Below are 20,239 nucleotides of genomic sequence, written 5' to 3' on the forward strand. Positions count from 1 at the left end.
GCTTCCTTTCAGAGGTTGAGTGGAGTGGTTCTAGTTTAATGTGGCGGGTGAAGAGGCATATTTTGCAGTAGTTCATGGGCATGTCTATTTTTGTAATACAGTTCTCCAGCTCCCCCACCTTGCCCCAAATTAGTGGGACCTCCATGGGATTGAAGAGTCCAAATTTGCAACTGTAGCTCAATTTCTTGACCCAAAATTGTAGTGAAGGGATGGCGAGTGGTGGCTGAGCTCCCAGGCAGGGACTGTGCATACCCCCGGCTGCTGACCCCAGGTTTTCAAGGGTGAAATGAGTTTTCCAGTGCAGCAGCTTCGTTTAGGAGCTTAAACCGAATGTAATGTCCCTCAACCTGTCTGGCAGGCCCAAGAAGCTGACATTGAAAGGCTACAAGCCGTATTGGTGCACCTTCAAAGATACCTCTATCTCCTGCTATAAAAGCAAAGAGGAATCCAATGGGACTCCTGCACACCAGATGAACCTGAGAGGTAAGAGAAGCGTCGGCACTGTTGCGTTTTATTCCAGTAATAGGCTGCTCCTCTTGCATCTTGTTTTCCTACTGCTTTATTTTCTTGGCATGCCATTCTAGGGTTGGGTAAATATGTTTAAAGGAATGAGGGTGACTGGGTTGGATAGCATAGCATATATTTAGACTTCTAGAAAGTGAGTACGTGGTACGTGTGACCCCAAGGGGAAGAGCCTCCAGCACGCCGATACCATAGAGAGACAACTTGCCGTTCTCCTTTTTGTTGTGGCCGTCCAAAAGAATTGAACTAACTCCCATGGCAGAGAATAAGTTTGAGCACACGCTGTGCTGGAGAGAACAAACCATTCTCTTCCTCTGCTGCCTTTAAATTTTTTTCCTCCTCTCCCTGGTGCTGGTTGTGAGCAGCCTCGCTCAAGTGCTCCCTGCGAGCCTTGCACATGAGTTTTTAAATTCCTACAGCTGCTGGTTTTTCTTATGTCAAGTTAAACATTCCTGCTCCAGCAGCCACCAAAGCGCAGAGCTCATTTTTTTCCCTGTGGAGGCAGGAGCAGATGTGATGCCAAGTGACCTCGGGCTGCAGTCAGAGCGAAGCCCGGCCCTCAGGACCTTTTTGGGAGCTTTTGACATATCTGCTGTGACGGCACTTTTAAAAAATCTCAGAGGCGGCGTTGAAGCGGCGCCCGGGCTAACTTGGCTGGTTCTGTTCATCACCCCCCCGTGTTTATACAACCGCTTGTAGTTCTCTCCAGACACCAAAAGCGGGATGCTCACACCTTGCCACTGATTATAGCAGCAATGCGCCCGGCCGAAATAATGTATAAGGCTTTCAGGGTGAGAGTCAGCACCTGTCCGGCCACCTTTTCCTACACTTTCATGAAAATTCTGGGGACACGGGGTGTTTGCCAGCCATCAGGTCTATTTGTGAGGCCAGGCAGGATCTATGAGATTAATTCTGCGGGCGAGGGTTAGCTTTGGCTTCATTGCTTTCAGATCAGGCCTTGCTCTTTCCCCCTCTTTTTTCCTGTCACTTGGAAAAAGAGACATCTGACACAGTTTTTGTCCCTGCTATGTAGACTGTTTATCCCATCGGAGATGTGGTGTAAGACCTTTGCAGCACTGGGATGCTGTTGGACACCCTTTAGTTGGAGAGCTTTGCTTTTTCTTTTCCTTTTTTTGTTCTTTTTTTCCTCTTCTTAAGGCATAGTTCTTCACACACCTGTTAAACACTGGCTCCCTCTTTGCAGGATGTGAAGTTACCCCTGACGTGAACATCTCTGGTCAGAAGTTTAACATCAAACTTCTGATTCCGGTGGCAGAGGGAATGAATGAAATCTGGCTTCGCTGCGATAATGTAAGTTTATCGCTTGGACCAGCCCTCTCTTCGCCCTTTGCCCACCATCAGCTCGTGCTCGGACGTGTCATGTAGCTGGCATTAACTAAAAAAAAGTAGAAAATGCACTCACATGTGTCTGATCTTGACGTTCAGAGCACGCGTGTGAATTTGGAGTAGAAAATCAACCCTTGCTCTTCCTCAGCTTTGTCCCGTGGTTATAGTCTACACGTTGGCTGGGTTTCTGCCCATCTTTGTGCGTGCTTGAGTCTCCTGGGGCTGGAAGGGAAATAAAGGCTCCCTGGAGTTTTATTTGAGGGGTGGGGGGGCAGGCGGCACCCTCACCTCTCTGACGGGCGCGGGTCTCTGTTTTGGGGGGCAGGAGACGCAGTATGCCAGCTGGATGGCCGCCTGCCGCCTGGCCTCCAAGGGCAAGACGATGGCCGACAGCTCCTACGGCATGGAAGTACAGAACATCCTCTCCTTCCTGAAAATGCAGCATTTGAACCCAGACCCGCAGTTGATCCCAGAACAAATCACCACCGACATTAATCCCGAGTGTCTGGTTTCTCCTCGCTACCTGAAAAAGTACAAGAACAAGCAGGTACGTGCTCGTCCGCTCTCCCGGCACGGTGTTGGTGTTGGTGTGGACCGGGCTGACCGTGCACCTGTTTCGGCATTAGCCGGCGTTTAACACTACGTGTTTCGGATGTTGTCACTTAATCGGATGCACGCGGTTACTAAAATGAGATGTTGACTGAAATGTGTGGTTTCGATCCAGCACCTGGGTATGGCACCCACGACCTTAACTATGCCATATATTTTGCGACAGTGCACCTACACAGCCTCGGCAGCAGGAAAACATTTATTTTAAATACATTTAAAATGTATTTACATTTATTTAAAATACATTTTGGGAACGGTTTTTGCCCCTGCTGATAACCGAGCAATGGTGCAGCAAAGCACGGGTCAGCTGCCCCCATCTCTCCCCGCACAGATGTAGCAGCGATGAGATGAAATCAGTCCCCGGTGCTGGGATTAAAACCCCTTCACTTGCACAGAGTCCGTGCAGAAATCCTCAGGATCAGTGGAGTTGCAGTTGCTTGCAGTGCTTTATCCAGACTTGGCTGTAATGTGGTTTGCGTATTTCTGTCTTTGCTTTTCCACTACTTCCAAATGCCAGTCCTTGAAACATTGCTTCATTTTGAGTTGCTGTGACTTGTGCTTGAACTCAACGCTACATTCGATCCGTGCATGACAGGGCTGAACTGTTCTGCGCTGGAAATAAATGCATGACTTTCTGAAAGACATTATATGTCAGGACAGCGGCAAAAATAAGTAAGGCATTGCTCCATGGCCTTTCGGTGACTTAATCGTTCAGCTGTAGCTTCGCAGCCTGTGTACTTCAGGCTGGCTGTGGCTAGATACGATTTCTCCAAACCCAGAAGAAGGCTGCAAGTCAGAGAAGCAGGAAAAATATAACTTTTTATTGGCACAGCATGATGATTTCCTGGCAGTGGAGTTATATTTTATATAGCCCTTATTATTCTTCTGAATAAGCCTTTTTATCCACTTGGATGGAGGAGAGGCTGCATAAATACGATTTCAACATATATAATACCTTCTAGGCTTGAACTCAGTAAAATGGAGGCACCTGGAAAAATATTAGCTCGCAGAACTTGCTTACCGTGCAGGTATCCTCGTTATAGAAATAACCTCCGTCAAAGCGTGGGGATGGGCATGAGCCCTTGCCCTGCTCCAAGCGGGGCTGGGGCCTGCGATGCAAACGCTGGGTCCCCTATAGACATCGGCTAAACAGCAGATTTAGGCTTTTCTTTTATGGCCAGAGGCAGAGCTTGCAGCAGCGAAGGATGTTTGCCGGCGGCATGTGTGCTGGCACGGCTGGGAAGGACGGAGGGATGGAAGCTGCGGGAATGCAAGGAATTTGGCCGCGAGGGTCCCTCCGCGCCCCGGCACGGGGGAAGGAGGAGGAGGAGGTCACGCAGCCCGCAAATGGTGCCGAAATGGCAATTGGCAGTGGGCCTTGCCGGAGGATTTATAGAGGCGCCTGGTCCCACACCAGCCCCAGACCCGCTCGTGGGGTGTTTGCCTCCAACGTGCTCTTGCAGCAGCGTAGGGTTGGCAGGTTGGTTTTGGGGAGCCCCAAATCCTAAATGCAAAAAAAACCCCAACCCAAAATAAGTGTATTCGCAACTCTCAGGTACCGTGCTGGGGTTGGGTGTCGGATTGGCGTCCAGCCGGCTTGCGAGGGCAGATGCATCCCCAGGAAGCCCAGCTGATGTTATCCTCCAGCCGCCTGTTATCCCGAGCAGCATCCCCATCGTTTTTCTGCATATCTCAAATAAAAGGAGCTATTGAGCTAAGAGCCCGTAGTGAGCTGTTGAGCTTCCCTTTCGAGTAAGTGGGCTAGAGTTTATGCAGAGGTGTGGGGAGAATTCTCCTCTGAGCTGGCAGCTTTACCCTGCCCTTTATCCACCAGAAGGACCAAAACCATCTCTACACAACGCTGGCCAGCTGGGATCGCACTGGTGCTCAGGCAGGGACGGCACGAGCGGTGAATATCTGCTCGCTTGTCCCTTCTCCTCCTTACGTTCACTTTGGCTGCTTTTCTGCCTAAGAAATTGTGCATGTGGTTTTTTTGCTTGAACTTTGGTTTGCAGTTAATTTACACTTTTTCTTTGCTTTGTTGCCATATTTCTGATTGCTTTTTTTTCTTTCTGCCTCCTTTTCTTTTTTTTTTTTTTTTTCGCCTTGCCATCTACAGCCAGGCTATGTAAGAGACTTGGTAAGTGACAGCAACAATAAAATTAAGATATATTTAAGATAAAACTTAAAATAGTCTAGAACCCCTTTGGTTTGGAGAGCAGCAATGAAAAAATCTAATAAAACCCACTTCCCCCGAGAGAAACTTGGGCCCTGTTTGGTTTTTATAATGGTCCCCAGTGATTTATGCTGCGAAACTAGAAACCCTACACCAGAAATTTGCCCCGCCGTTTGCTCACATCCTGCGTCTTAAACTAACCGAGCCTGAGCGGCTCTTAGCCTCCAGACAGCTCAAATCCATATTTGCTTTTGTATGTCTGGAGATACAAAACAAAAGCAGCTCCACGTTTATCAGCCGTGGTCGCAGGCTTTGAGCAGTCGTAGCTGAAATAAGACCTCAGGGCAGAAATTATCGATTACCTGCATTGTTTGTAACCGCGCTGGCTCCCAAATGCCTCCCGAGTTGTTACCCATGCGCGTGACAGTCGAGATGCCGCTAACGATCCCCCTCACCTAAAACCAGTGTGTCTCGCCACCTGCAGATCACGGCACGCATCCTGGAAGCCCACCAGAACGTCGCTCAGATGAGTCTCATCGAGGCGAAGATGCGGTTTATTCAAGCCTGGCAGTCGCTGCCGGAGTTTGGCATCACGCATTTCATTGCAAGGTCGGTGGGTCTGCTGGGCAGAACAGGAGGAATTTCATGAATAAATATGCACGATCCATTAAATATGCAGCACATCCTTAGCTGTGGAAGTTGCACTGGTACTGGAATTAAAAGCATTAATTGCATCGACTTATAAAACCAAATTTATAAGTTAACTCAGCTGCTGAATTTAAGCCGCGTAGCTGTGTATTGCGGGTGTGCATTTATTAATCCCTCGCCGTGTCGCAGGTTCCAGGGGGGCAAGAAGGAGGAGCTGATCGGCATCGCCTACAACCGGCTGATACGGATGGACGCGAGCACGGGTGACGCCGTCAAAACCTGGCGGTTCAGCAACATGAAGCAGTGGAACGTAAACTGGGAGATTAAAATGGTGAGCTAGTGTTTTACACCTCGGCCGCTTCCCCCGCTCCTGTTACGTGAGACAGGCGTTGCTCTTGGGTGTTTTTTTTAAGTTGACTTTGTAAGTCAGCTTTTAAAAAGTCAGGTTTTCACATCGCTGTTTTCTAAAGCATGTCCCATCTGGCTGTGTTAATGTAAGATAGTTTCTACTCACTCCTCTTCCACCCTCCTTGGAGATCTAGCAGAGCTTGTCCTAACTGCCGCTGGAGTTGAGTATGACCCTTAAAAAGAAGAAAAAAACCCAACTGAATTTTTCTTTAATGCAGCCAGTTACACACTTAATGCGTAACGATTTTCTCCAGTCTCTGAACACCCACTCAAAGGCAGCTAAATAAAATCAAACTTTAGAACAGATGCTTAGGCTTGATCCTAACCAGTAACATAAATGCACTGGGCCTTATCCATTTTAAAATTCCTTTTACTTGCAGGACAGCTCAGGTTGTCCTGTAAGTAATGAAAAGCAACAGTAGACACTTCACTAGGCTCCGAGATGGGCTTTTATCCAACCGTTACGTTTGGACACACAAACTTTTTGTGCTCCTTTTTGGTGGAATACATAATTAAAATTGCCAGGGATATGTGAGGGCTGTTCTCCTGCGGTTTGCGGCTCATTAAGAGTTGCTAGAGAAATTATTCAGCTTCCCCTCTGCCTCAGAGTCTTTGTTTTGACCCAGTTGCAAGCCCCGATATCCCAATTATTCGGCTCGCATACTCTGCTGGGAATCCCCCTCCCTCCCGCAGAGCTGTCAGTGATGGGGGGACAAAAAAATAATGGGCATCAATAAATGGACAGTCTATTCAGTCACTCCAAAACAAGCTCCCCCAACCCCCATTAAGTATTTTTACAGCCAAACTTCAACTTAGAAAACCAGAATACACTCGCAGGGAAAACTAGAAAGAAATCCCAGCCCTCGACAGGTCTGTGCCCGGTCTCTGTTTCCCTTGAAGCAAAGAAGATGTCGCCACGTGCTCACCGCCGAGAGGTGCAAACATGCTGGGTAATTGTCTCTGAGTCACGGGAGAATAAAACGTATAATCGTAAGTTAAATAAGTAAATAAATAGATAAATAAAATCGAAAATTACATAAAAATGAAATAATAAAAAAAGCAATAAAAGGTATTTCTGTATCTAAACGTTTGAACAATAATCATTGCATCACAAAATATCTCAAGTTGGAAGGGACCCATATGGATCATCGAGTCCAAATCATCATTTACATCACTGGATTTTGCTTAGGCAGTGGAAAAGGCATCTGGGGTTAACAGAAAAGAAAAACAAGGCAGAAAGGAAGGGCATGCGTCAGTGTAACTCCTTTGGGAAGGCACCGGTGAGGCTGACCCCTGTGTTCTTGCCTTCTAGGTGACAGTGGAGTTTGCAGATGACGTTCGGGTGTCCTTCATTTGCACGGAGGTGGATTGCAAAGTAGTTCACGAGTTCATCGGCGGCTACATCTTCTTGTCGACACGAGCAAAAGATCAGAATGAGAGTTTAGATGAAGAGATGTTCTACAAACTGACCAGTGGTTGGGTGTGAGTCCCATGTACTGTATACCGAGAGGAAACTCCATGGCCATATTAATATTTAACTTTAAAAAGCTGTTCTTTGAAATATGCTGCTTAATAAAGTAAGCTTGAAATGTATCTTTTTTTTTTTTTTGTATCATGAAAATTTTTGCATTACCAGACCAGTTAATCTGTGTGCACTAATGAGCACTTCTGTTAATTTGCTATAACAAGACTGTATCTGGGCCAGGTGATCGTGCCGCTGGCCTTTAGATACCGAATCTGATGGGCAGATCAGGATAAGATTTGACTGACTTAAAATAGCCAATTTTCTAAGAACTCTAAGCCATCTTCTTGTAAAGCCATCCAGGGCTTAACCTATATGAAGTCTATTTATCATGTTTAATGCATGAGTGTTTTCTTTCTTTTTTTGTGTTTTTTATTCTGTACATTTGACCTCTTTTGAAGTCGTCCTCCTCATAAGTAGAATTGCCATCTCTCTTTTCACACTACGTGCACCAGGACTGCTACAGGTGCCTGACATGACTTTGGAGATAGTTGCGTGTGGCCTTGAAGATGATCTTCTGTTAGTCTGTTATAGCTTGGTTTTATTTGTTAACTTGCCTTTTGATAATCATTTATATTGTCTTTTTTTTTTTTTTTAATTTTATTTTATTTTTACACCATATTGTATTATGACACTTTTAGTATTCACCAGCATAGTCACTGTTCTGCCTATGATATGCAAACTTTTTCATTACAATATGAAGTAAAGGTTTATGAAGTATAGGTTTTGTGTAACTAATGTAAAAAACACAAATTTTATAAAATTGTACAGTTTTTTTAACTAGTCTCACAAGCCAGCTAGAATATTGCATAGATCTGGTGTATCAGCCTTAACTATAGTATGCCTGTAAGTGGTATGGGGAGTAACCAAGAAACAACAAAAAAAACCCAAAACAAATTTCAGTCCAGTAGATTTTTATCTAAGTTAAATGGGATTTCAGAGCTGTGCCACAACACCCTCGATAACTGATACCTGGGGCCAGGACCTCCCCGTTCGTTAAGCCAGCGCAGTGTTAACGCTAACGGGGAGGGATCTCCTGCCCCACCTAATGCCGAGGAATAACCAGTGTTGCGTTCCTGTAGTCTGTGGTTTCAAGACTATGTACAAATGCATTTTATTTTAAATAAAAGTCAAAGCTTTTATTTAATATTCAGCTGCCGCTCCTGGGTTTTGTGGTTCAACTGCTCTACGGCAGGGCCGTAAGCAGCTCCCATATGATACATCCACCCCGTGCCAGCCCCGTGCTCCCTCCTGCTCCCTTATCCCAAGTTTGCCAAAACAAAATGCCACCAAAAACCAAAGCAAAGTACAGGAACGGGGCCGGAGAGTCCAAGGCAGCAGCGTTGGTCCCGCTCCCTGGCCAGGCAGGCAGTGGGGAAGCATCCCAGGGATGCGGGGAGGGATGCTGCCCGGGACACGTGCCCTGCCGTCCCCTAATTTGAAGGCTGCTGATGGAACGCTGGGGTATAAAACAGCCTCGGCACGCTGGGCTCAGTTACGTTGGCAAGAAGGAAAAAATCGATCTATTTGCAAGCCGAGCTTAAAATGCTGTATTTCAGCCTTTCAGTTGGCAGCGAAATGAAATCGGGTTTGGTGCCAGCCTGCCCGGAGAGCAGCACCGCGGTGGAAGATGCTGCCCGCGGCCGCTGCGGTGCCGGTGAGAGCCCTCGACCCGCTGCCCGTGGAGCGGGGTTTTGGCAAGCGGTGGAGATGGTGCTGCTGTGTGGGAATAGGGATGTTCCCCGGGCAGAGAAGCCGGCAAGAGATTCACCACCGGCAGAGCTCCGTGCCCAAAAACACCCTGACAGAGGGACCAGGGATGCTGCTTGGCCACGTCTGGTCCAGCTCCCAGCTTTGGTTATCCCATCCCGACATGGCAGAGCCGCAGCCGGGCCAGAGGGATGGGAAAGGGGTGAGGATGGCTGCTCGACTGCACCTCCAGGTCTGGGGGGACAGAGAGCGGCAGGCGACAGCAACGCCTGCAGCATCTTCCCCGGGCGCTAGCTGAATTTGCTCCCTTACGGGCAGGTGCTTGGAGGAAATTATGCGTTTCCCCATCAGTGCTGTGTTTCTGCAGCGATCCTCTATTTCTCGCACCACGTGCTCTTGGATGGGTTGCACTTTGCTCCATAAAAGCAAGGGGAAGGGGTGGCCTGACAGTGCCGGGCAATTCCTCCCACTCCTTGGTCCCACCGCAAATGGGATGATGGGCCGGGGCAGAGGTGTGCTCAGGACGTGACGGGGATGCTCCCAACCCTGTCCCGTACCTGCAGGCTTGTTCTTTTGGGTACTGGCAGCTCCCGGCTGCCCGGCAAGTCCAGGCAGCCCCGGAGAGGCACGCGAACGGAGGAACGGCATGCACGCTCCTGGCAGGCAGCACCAGGATTTTGGCTGGATGCGGGAGCGGGTAAGGCACGGCAATAAAAACGTGCCCGGCTTGGAACAGAACCGAAGCTGGGCGTGTGATGGGAATGGCTCGCTGAAAAATATTTACCTCTTATTTCACAGCCTGAGGTTATGTGGGATGGAGAGGTGTAACGTAGAGAGGAAAGGTGGGGGGACAAGACGGGTCTGTCCATCCCCAGCCTCCCCCGGAGGGCTCTGCTCTGCTGAATCGGGGCCCGATTTTGCAGCTGGGGGAGGTGATAAGGCAGGAAACACTGAGCAGAAAAGCAGAGGAGGTCGGGGAAGGGGCATGGGAAGGCAGAGGCTGCTTTCGACCGCAGACCTTCCCCACACGCCCCCCCCCCCTGCCCCCGAGGGTGAGAGCAGGGAGAAGCTGGGTGGGAAGCGGGGAGCGGTGCGGGCGCTTGTAGGAGGCTGGGAAGCAGCGAGGGGGTCGCAGGGAGCTTCGAGGTGATCCGAAAGTCAAAGGGAACCGGGATGTGATGGATGCAGAGGGTTTCCAGTGATCTGCTGGGGAGAGGTGTCAGAAGCCGGGTGGGTTCGGGGGTGTTTGGGCATTAAAGCCAACAAGGGAGGATGAGGGGGGTCTTGGCAAGCCAAGGCAATGCAAATCCCAGTTCCCGCAGCACCAGCGCTGAAGGGAGATGCGGAGGTTTATTCTGCTGATGCAGTGAAATCTGGCTGGGGTTGACCCTTCTGGGTAAACAAAAAAGTAAACCGAATTTAAAACAAAAGCAAAACCAAAGAGAAATGAGTCCATGGGTGTCCACAGCCCCCTGGGGTGACTCAGCCTCAGGGAGGAAGAGCAGTAACTGGCTGGCATCCACAAACTGGTGGCTGCCCTGGGCGGGGGGAAGAAATTATCTCCAACTATTTTGATACGCACACAACGGGGAGGGAGGTTCAGAGCCAACAGGACTGCTTAAACCCCAGTTTACCCAAAAACAAGCGACAGAGGTGCCTGAAGACAGAATTACTCCAGCCTTACAACAGCGGGCAAGGCCAAGGGGGATGGATGCTCTTCCCTTGCTGTCCCTGCGCTAGGACCTTTAAGCGGGGGGGGGAGAGGAAAAAATAAATCACTTCACCGAAAGCTACTGATGCAAACCGGCTGCCAGGGTGAAAAACCACTTCACTTAATGCACGCAGGGGATTTGCATGCCTGTCTGAGCAAGGTACCGGCTGGGGTGTCGGCTAGGATTCATATGGCTTTTTAAGCCCCAAGTAATTTAATACCGTGCAGATGGGCAAGTCACACAGCGGTTTTAAAGTAGGAACGGCAGTTTTGTACAGAGGAGAGATTCGCAGACCCATGGAGATTTTAAAAACAAAGCAAAAAAAGAAATATCTCCAAAACAGGCTGTCGTCGGCAGCAAGGAGGGAGGAGATGCACAGCCTGGGTACACGGGCACATCCCGCGGCCGTGGATTAATGGAAAGAGGCCATTTGGGGAAGCTGTTGGGTTTTGGGGGGCAATAACACAAAATGACCCCCAACCACTACAAAAGGACCTGGGTTATTCCCTACAAGTGGAAGCATGGGGAGCATGGAGCTGTTTTCTGAAAGCCCTCCTATTCTTCCCACCACGGGACGGCCACCCCAAAGCAGTGAGGCTTTTCTGGGGGGGAGGGGGGCAAGGGCTGAAGAAACCTCCTCAAATTAATCTGTAGTAAAACCAAGCTGGATGAGTCATTTCAGCGGCTCAGCCCTGCAGGAATCACACTGGGGACTTTCCAGCCTTCGGGCCGGGAAGGGACTCCCAGGCAGCCAGCACCAGCTCCCCAGGACAGGCTGGGTGCAAAGGCATCTCCCAAATTCCCGGTGCTCCCATCACAGGGCAATGGGAACGCCTTCCCCTGCCTCGTCCGGCTCCTCCAAGCTCTTCGCTTGGTCGAGTATCGGGGACCGGGAGCCCGGCGGGGCTGGGATCAACAGCATCTTCCACCCCGACCTGCCCCGCATGCTGCGTGAGCCGGCGGAGACGGGCCCTGGGCACCCCCGAGAGCACTCAGGACCACCGGGAATTTACCCGGCGTTGACCAGGGATGCAGAAAACCCAGACCAGGCGTCACCACCACCAGCCCAGGATCCGGCCCAGAGACGAAACCACATGCGGATGTGATTGCCTGCTTCGGTCCAGCTGCCGAGAAACCCTCGCTTCCCGGGTGTATTAAGCCTCGTCTCCGATGCAGGAAAGGATGGTGAAGAGCCAAAGCCCTCAGCAACGGCACCAACTCGGAAGGCAGGAGCAGTTTCGTCAGTGTAATTAAATTCAGACTGATCGGTGACAAGGCTCGCATGGCTCAAAACCTTTCTGGAAATCAGTGAGGTTTTTATTTGTTTGCTTTAAGTATCATAAAAGCACCGTATGCTTCTATTTGTGGCACCGAGGCACTAAAGAGATAAAAGATCTATAAATACCTTTTAGATGTTATAGATTAAAAAAAAAAAAAAGTGCCTCCCCACTTGCATCTTTTCCCGTAAGCACCAGTGCAATGTGGTCCGGGCAGCCTGGCCTCGCGCCTGCTCCCGTTTCGATTGGCATCCCAGCCTTCCCTTTGAAATCCCCTGCATCCCTCCAGCTGTTCGACATATTTCAGGCTTGAGTCTTCCCCCCCCGTCCAGAAACTGCTCCTTTAGTTTCTCTTAAGCTCCCCCGTCTGGTTTTCATAATTGTCAAAAGCAAACGGGGACTTTTCCCAGGGTGTTATCGAGGCCGTGGGTCCGCGATGCCGCAGGGATGCAAACCCAGACCTTCCCCACGCGGGGAGCTGAAAACAGCCGTGCCGATGGGCAAGGGTGGGCTGGGGAGGGAGAGGATGGGAAATGCCAGTTTAAGAAGAATTAAAAAAAGCCAACGTGCCAAATTCGCCCTGGAAAAGCTGGTGGGGAGCTTACATCGGTTTGATCAGTGTTTTATCTGATCCGTGTAAAAGGCTGCAGCATTTGCACTTTGGGGGGGAGTTCTTTTTTAGGTCGACAGAGGAGCATCAAAATATTTTCCTAGAGCCCAAATGACTCGGAAAGGCCAAGCCCATATTTCACAGGGACTCAAATATGCAAGAACCTGTCAGATACTGAAATCATTCACTAAGTTTTCCCTTTGATCCATAGTTAAGACAAAGACCTGGAAAGAGAGCTCCCCGGTGCTGTCAGCTCCCGGCGAAGCCACAGATCCCCGGCTGGTGGGAAGTCTCTGGCTGGAGGACTCCCACTCCCCCTCCTCTGAGAAAGAGGCAGTTTGAGGAAATAAAGCATTTGCTGTGGGGTTTTGGGTTGGTTTTTTTTTTTTTTTGGTTTTTTTTTCCTGGCTTTTGGTCAGCAGCTGGTCAGCCCCTAATGAGCAAGCTGGGCTTTGATTTCCTGCCTGGGAAAGGGGGCGTAAAAGAAATGGGAGAGGATCTGGGTTAGAAATTTGACTCACACCAGCGATCTCGGCTGGGAACTGCTCCCTTTCGTCCCTTGCCTGGGGTCATGTCCCAAAGGAAGGCAGCAGATCGGCTCGGGACAAGCATAAGGGGCCACGGGGGAATTACGGTGGTGTGTGGAGAAGGTGAAGCCCCTTGGGCCAAACCTGGCTGGGGAGAGGCACCACGTGCTGCCCTCCAAACGGGGCTTGCGCTGGCAGGCTGGGACAACGGCGGCTCTGTATTCCTCTCGTGCAATTCCTTAATCCCAGGGCAGAGCTCAGGTGTTAGCTCTACCTCCCCGGCACGCCAGCAGGAGAGGGGGTGCTGGTCCCATGCAGAATAAACCCGTTTAAATCCCGCTCACACCTTCCACCGCCGTGTTTCCAGCTGGTGCGGAAAGCAGAGGGGTAAGCCCAGAAGCAGGGAGCCCGCAGGCAGCTCCCAAATATCTACCTCTGCCCCCAGCCGCCTCCTCACAGGGCTCCTCTCCTTCCATCATCCTCTTAGGGCTCTGGCACTCACGATGTCAAGCATCCCGAAGGCAATCCACAGTGCTTTATCCTGGCTAGGCAAGGCTGGAGCTACCGGCAAACCCCGGCCGTGCTCCCCACATCCAGCCCGGGAGCAGGATGGGGGGGTCTCAGCAGCCCAACTGTCCTACCTGTGTCATGCAATGCATTCAAGGGACTTTCTGGCTGTGTTTAGAGGTGGTGAAGTCTTCCTTTGCCCCTTCCCACAGTAAATGTGTGTATCGTCTCTCCCAGGTGGCAGGGATGGCTGGATCTCACATGGGACACTTGGAAAAAACCAGGTTCCTGGTTTCCCTAGTGGCTCTCAGCGGATTTAGGCAGGAGGGCAAAGAGCTGCTGTTCGCTATCGGTGACCTTGAGGAAAGAGTTTTGGGTGTTTCGCTTTTGCCCTGATGAGGCAGCAAGGGTAAGGAAGGTTCTCAGGAATGGTAAACCTGGAAAGAAGCAGTCCAGAAAGTCTTGGAAAGGCTGGAGGTGTAACGCTGGGAGCTTGAGTCAGGCTCAAGCAGAGCAGGATGAAGGGGGCCACTCCAACAGCTCTGAGACCAAACACAACCCACACAGGACAGGTCCCTGCCTAGAGCTTGGGTCCTGGCCCAGTGATCAGATCAGCCCTTCCTCTTCGCCTGGCTCCCTCCACAACAAGAAACATCCCCAGATGCCCCCCCAAAGCAAACACACGGTAAAAATGCCCTCGGCCAGCCCAGACCCCAAGGTGTCCCCATCCCTGTCCATCCTGTCGGAGGGACAGAGCTGTCCCCAGGCCACCTCCAGCCCCCGTCCGTGCTGTGCCCCATCCTGGGCGGCCATCTGGAAGGACCACATCTGATTCGCATCGTCTCACAGCTGAAAATCATGTGTCAGGCGCTTCAAAGGACACAGCCTTATAGCCGAGGGGCTCCCCTTGAACTCAATGGCAAGCTGCCCCACCGCAGGGTCCGGGTGACGGCCGGGACCGGCTGTTTTATCTCCTGAATGATTTTTCCCCTTCCCATAAACAGGAGGAGCGGATGGGAACATGTCTGAGACTGATGGGGAAATGACGGGGCGGGGGGGGTGGAGGGAGAGGGGTGTTAAATCTTCAAAAGCACCGAAATGCCGGATCCTGGAAGAGACCCTGAGAGCGGGGAATGTTGCTGGGGGGCGGGGGGGGAACGAGCTGAGCATCAGGGAGAGCACTAGGCGAGCACTTTTAACATTTTTCTTTTTTGCAGAGTTGCAAAAAAAAAAAAAAAAATAAAATGTCCATGACCTAAAAGATGAGTGGATTGACCCTCCCAGCCCTGCAGCAGTGGAGACGAAGGGCCATGCTGCCCCGAGGCTGGACGTGCCCCTGGGCACAGCGTGGTGCAGAGTCCGGCCCCGACTGCTCCCCCCACATCCGCAGCCGAACCCTGCGCTATCTCAGATGTCCACACAGCCTGGGAATGAGCACATCTGGAACCGACGCCTCCCAAATTGTCCTTCAAGTCAATCCCCGCCCATTAACCATGCCACTAATTAATCCAGAGTTCAAAAATAGCCCTGCAGGATTTCCTGCCTCCCCTCCAACCATACCGCAAGGTAAGAGGAAGGAGGAGAAGCTCGTAAAGCAGAATTAAAGGACGATGCCCCACGGAGCCCACGGTACATCCCTGCATTATCACTCTCGTTTCATTTGGAGTGACCCCCGTCCTTCCCCTGCCCACGCACATCCAAAGCACAGCTCATTCTTCCCGTTCCACACATGCAACGTAGGCATAAGCCCTCCAAGATACACCGGGTTTCGTTAAACTCAGGTCGTTAAATTCCGAGGAAGCACCCGGGCAATAGGGATGCAGGCAGAATGGCAGGGACCTCGTCATCTGCCGGCTGCAGGAGTGCGTCCAGACATGAAGCAAGCTGAAATTTGATGTGTAATAACTCCACCTAGAGGGAAAAGGGATGGCTGGGCAAGATGGGCCACAGGCGACCACGGCACGGCCAAGCATGTTGCCCATCGCCTGCCGGCTAGGACCAAGGAGGGATGGCTGCCTGGACACGGAGATGGCTCTGCTGCAGGTGGCCCTGGGACACCAGAGCGGGTATCGCACGATGCTCGGTCCCATGGGTGTATCGGCCACCATCAGTTCTCTGTGAGCCCGCAGCCAGCTCAGATCTGAAAGCCCAGCTGTCTCTTTCAACCCCCAGGACCAGTTGCCACTCACTGGTCTCACTTAAGCTTCGCGGCCATCCCACGGGTGACTCTCCGAGTCCTTCATTCAGGGCATTTCTCTCTGCTGTTATTTCCTTGCTGATACCTGGAGTTTCACCCCTCCCCATCACCTCCTAGGGCACGGACAGCTCTGTGGATGGGCCACACAGTTCAAAACTGGTGGGGAAATCAGAGCAAACACATATCTTGTCACAGCCTCCCTCCCAGCGCTCTGATACACCCAGTGCTAAAATACCCCCCAAATCTGGGAGTTTGTTCTCTGCAACCATGTGCTCTGGCTTGCTTTCATTTCTCTTTTTTTTTTTCAATAGCAGATCCATCTGCAGTTTGGCCGGAGATAATGAGAGCTGGGAAGCACCTCCTGTCTCATACAGACCGTCTGCCCATCTCCAGCCAGGACCAAGAGCTGGGGGTAGGTTGGCCACAGTCTCCCCACCACATGCAATGGGAGGAGGGGGTTCCATCAGAGAAAATTTTGGGACTGCTCTCCCCGCTTGTGGCTGCATCTGGCTGAACTTCAGCACTAAAGGATGAGGGATGGAGGATGCAAATACACCCAGGGATGGATGGGTGGATGGATGGAAGGAAAGAGGGAAGGAAGGAAGGATGAAGTATGGATGGATGGTCAGGATGAAGCCACTGGCACAAGCTGTGGTACCTTTTCCCAGCACTCACCAGCTGCCACCAGGTCTGGTTGGTGTCTGGCCAACCCAGAGCCCAGGAAGAGCTGCAAGAGGACCATCACCCCCGGCAGGGGAGGTGGGGGGACCACGCAGGAGCAGCCCCCCTCAGCACAGTCCAGCAGAGACATTAGCAACCTATTGAAGTTTTCACGGCCTTGCTGATCCTCTCCAGCCGTGAGCAGGCAACCAGCAGTCAGTCACCACCACGCAAGTCTGAGAAACTCCCATATTTTCTTCTCCTGCTCTTCCCAGGCCCCCACCTTTGTCAACCGGCTGTTCAGTCTCTTTCAGGTCCCGCTCACTTCAGCCCCGTTGCCCTTCCCGCGGGACTCCTGCCCGCACCGTGCCAGCTCTGGGCATGGGAATCAGCCAGCGGTTGTTTTTTTTTCTTCTCTGTAACCTTGGAAATCAGAGACCAAGAGAACATCAGCTTCAGCTTCTGTTTAACAACCGCCTCTTATCACTGCTCACACAGAGCGGCCCAGGCAGAAGATAAAGCATTTCCACCGCAATGGATAAACAGAGATCAAGCTTGCCGCGCGGCTCACGTAGCGATATCGTCCTCTGCCTGCTCGGATTTGGGGTGTGCTTCTTCCCAGGCCCCATGTTCCCCAGTTTGATGCAGGGTCCGGCATGGCCGGGTAAATCCTCCCCTTGCTCCCAGCTCAGCTGGTTGTTAACCACTTACTTCCAAACTGCTGCATGCTTTGTCCCGCCAGCCGGCTGCCGAGGGACACGCTGAGATTTTTCTGCCGGGGCCGCTGCCGAGCCTTCGGCCGGGGTGTCCACAGAGCTGCCGTGCTGGGACTCACGTACGAGCAGGGTGCGACATCTCCCTCCTGCCTACAGCTCCTCTCCAAAGCCCTTCCCGCTGCTCATCCTGCCAGGGTGGCAATTTTGTCTTCAGGTTTTAGATGACCTGATGGTGCAGGATGGAAACTTAGCCGTGCCCAAACCCCGGCTACCCCACAGCTGCCCGTTTTGTCCCTTAAATGTATCCCCCAGCATCCATGGCAGGGGAGGACAAGAGATCAGGGCTGTATTTCCTCTGAGGAAGCTTCCATCCTGAATTTAATTGACCTCATAGAAATACGACCTTTGGGAAATAGAGGAAGGTCCTGCTTAACTGGCCCACTGATGGGACGTTGGGTAAGACAGCGTGTTTGCAGAGACAGTCACTAGACAAATGCCATCTTGGCACCACCAGCTTGTATTTGGTGGAAGGGAAAAAAGTAAAAGCTGTTATTTACTCACTAATCCATCCACAGAAAATGGCTTATCGAATCCACAGTGCGCTCATTTTGTACGGGAAGGCTGGGGAGATCTGTCATCCAGAGTGCTCTGCCTGCTGCTGATGCGAAAACGTCCTTTTACCTGCAGGGACCGCAAATCTCTGGAGTTACCTGGGATGCACCCTCGTACCTGCTGCACGCAGGCTCAGGACACTTTGGGATCAGAAGTACCATTGAGGCTGTGTTCCCCATTTCTCAGCTCAAGGCCAGATCCGTGCTTGATCTGACCCCAGCTCCAATTTTTTTCAGGTGAGCTGATACTATTTTACTTCTCATAAAACAGCCACATCCAAAGGAGGGCGACAGCAGTAATTAAGTTTCTTGCTGGGGCTGCTTTTGCATGGTTTTTTAAGCCCTGACTTGGACTCTGAGCCGGGATACTTGAGTATGAATGAGGCGTGATGCTGTTAGCCGCAGGTGGGGATTTTCTCCATTAAAAAAAAAAAGTGTTTCTGGGCCATGGGCAGACGAGAAAACCTGAAGACACTGAACACACACTTCTTCCAGCCTCTGTGGATGGCAGGCTGGGGCTGCCTCTGCAAGGGGCGGCCTCTGCTTCCCTCTGAAAGTGATAGCTGGGGCAGGGGGCTGTGACACACCTGCGGTTCCTAACGTTTCCCCTTCCCCTGCAATTAAATTGTATTTGGCTTCTTGGCTAAGGATGGGATAATTATTTCCAGCGAGGTAGACACAGTCCAGATGCACTTCGCCTTTCATAACTGCACTGGCGTTATCGTAAATCCCAAAGAAATACCATTTCCAGGTCCCAGGCGGCCATCTGGATGGCGGCAGAGCTTTGCCAAAGAGTGCCAGGTTTCCCCTACGACTTTACTAAGTTCGAGCAGGTATTTAGTTTCTTGTTGTCCGCCCGTGGGCAACATTTGGGGACACACGGCAGCATCTTTCTTTCCTCTGGCAGACAGACGGGGGTTAAGCGGGTGCTGGGTCCTCTGTGAAATCCAGGTGCCCAGAGGTGGTTTATGCAGTTCTTCTGCAGGTGTTTCCACCACTTGGGATTTACTGGTGGCTGGATACAGCCTGATCTATGAGAGGTTAAAAAGAATCAAAGAGGCTGGTTCCTACGTATACCGAGCCCCAAGCATCTGTTTCCAAAACAGAATGTAAACAATTTTATTGTGGCAAGGATTTATTCGTTCTTGCTGCCTTGTGTCATACGGCCAAAGGAAAGGCGAGTGCTTTTTCTCTCCTCATAAAGCAGGGTGTGTTTCAGACTCAGACATTTATATCAAGCAAGTGCATGGCTCCCTTCCCATCTTTCTGACTGTCCCGCGATCACGAATTTGCAATTTCCCTGCCTTGTGACCGCCTTGTTCCAGTGCTGGCAAAAACGGAGCAGCCAGAGGATGTCACTTTCCTGGTTTGGGTTTTTTGGTTGGTTTTTTTTGTTGTTTTTTTTTTTTAATCTGCAACAAAATACACTGGAGTGGAACTGGTGGAGAGGAGATGAACGCATCCGTGACACAAGTGGAAATGTGTCATTTCGACTTTCCCCTTGCTCATCAGCAACCAAATCCTGGCCTCAGAGGTACCGGGGAGATTTATCTGTTGGCTGCTGTGAATCCTCACTGGCCCTAATCACTTGACCTTTAAAAAGCCACTGCGTGGGACTTGGAGGTGTCTCAAGGAGATGTGAGATCTCATCAGCAGCCACGTGCCTTTCGCCAAGCTTTTGGTAAGAAGCGAAGCCTGTTTTGTGCATGGACTCTCAGGAGCCTTCCCAAAATGATCCAGTTTCCCCTTGCTGGGTACATTAACCCAGTCCTTCTCTGCTTGCAAATCCAACTGAAGAGGATCTATTCCCACCTCTGCCCACACCCTGGTAAATTCACCTTTCCTTGGAAAGGTTTTTCCATCCAGATCATTTCCCTGCTCTGGTTTAGACCCACGCTGCTACAAAATCCACGGGCAGAAACGTTTCTGTCCTCAAGCCAAGCTGCAGTCAGTGCCTGTGGTGGTAAACAGGACAGGACTGGTCTCCAGGACTAACAAAAACGGCCCTGCTGGGGCAGGGCAAGAGGTTTAACCAAACCAAAGGATTTTCTCCTCATTCTGCAATATTATATTGCGGCACATTTAGGAGCTCTGGAGGTCAGAAGCTGAGACACACACGCAGACGATAGCACTGTTCAGCTATTAAATACCACGGGCCAGATGTATGTTCTGGGTCAGGATGTCTCTACGCCACCGATTGCCAGAAACTGTGAGGATGTATCTGGATAAGGCTTGTCCAAAACATGCGGTATTCCCTGTGCAGGTCCAGGACCTCTGCTCTGAGTCTCACTGGGGAGAGCTGGGCTGACCCCATGTGGTCACGGCCTTGTTATAGCATGATTTTACTTTTTAAAAGTCATGATTTTTCACAGTTACTTAGGTAAAATGCAAAATCTACCTCGCATCTGTAAAATCTTTCCATGAAGGAAAAGGCACCGTGGAGGGAGTTAAGCTAAACCCCCGTCTGCCATTTTTCACGC

General features: G+C 51.0%; 1 protein-coding gene across 5 annotated transcripts in view; it reads left to right on the forward strand.

Annotated features, from left to right (window-relative positions):
• FERMT2 (FERM domain containing kindlin 2) overlaps positions 1-8,366 on the forward strand; it is a 50,870-nt gene extending 42,504 nt beyond the window's left edge. For 2 of the 5 annotated variants that reach the window (XM_049828523.1, XM_049828525.1), the window contains 7 exons: positions 359-483; positions 1,727-1,833; positions 2,195-2,416; positions 4,598-4,618; positions 5,139-5,263; positions 5,492-5,633; positions 7,023-8,366. In XM_049828523.1, coding sequence (XP_049684480.1) covers positions 359-483; positions 1,727-1,833; positions 2,195-2,416; positions 4,598-4,618; positions 5,139-5,263; positions 5,492-5,633; positions 7,023-7,196 — 916 coding nt within the window. In that variant the 3' untranslated portion in view covers positions 7,197-8,366. Of the gene's footprint in view, positions 1-358; positions 484-1,726; positions 1,834-2,194; positions 2,417-4,597; positions 4,619-5,138; positions 5,264-5,491; positions 5,643-7,022 lie in introns of those variants that run through there. The other 3 variants (XM_049828524.1, XM_049828526.1, XM_049828527.1) reach the window with 2 other exon arrangements.
• Positions 8,367-20,239: the final 11,873 nt, after the last annotated feature.

The sequence above is a fragment of the Accipiter gentilis genome, chromosome 25 (genome assembly GCF_929443795.1).
Source record: "Accipiter gentilis chromosome 25, bAccGen1.1, whole genome shotgun sequence".
Classification (NCBI taxonomy): Eukaryota; Metazoa; Chordata; class Aves; order Accipitriformes; family Accipitridae; genus Astur; species Astur gentilis.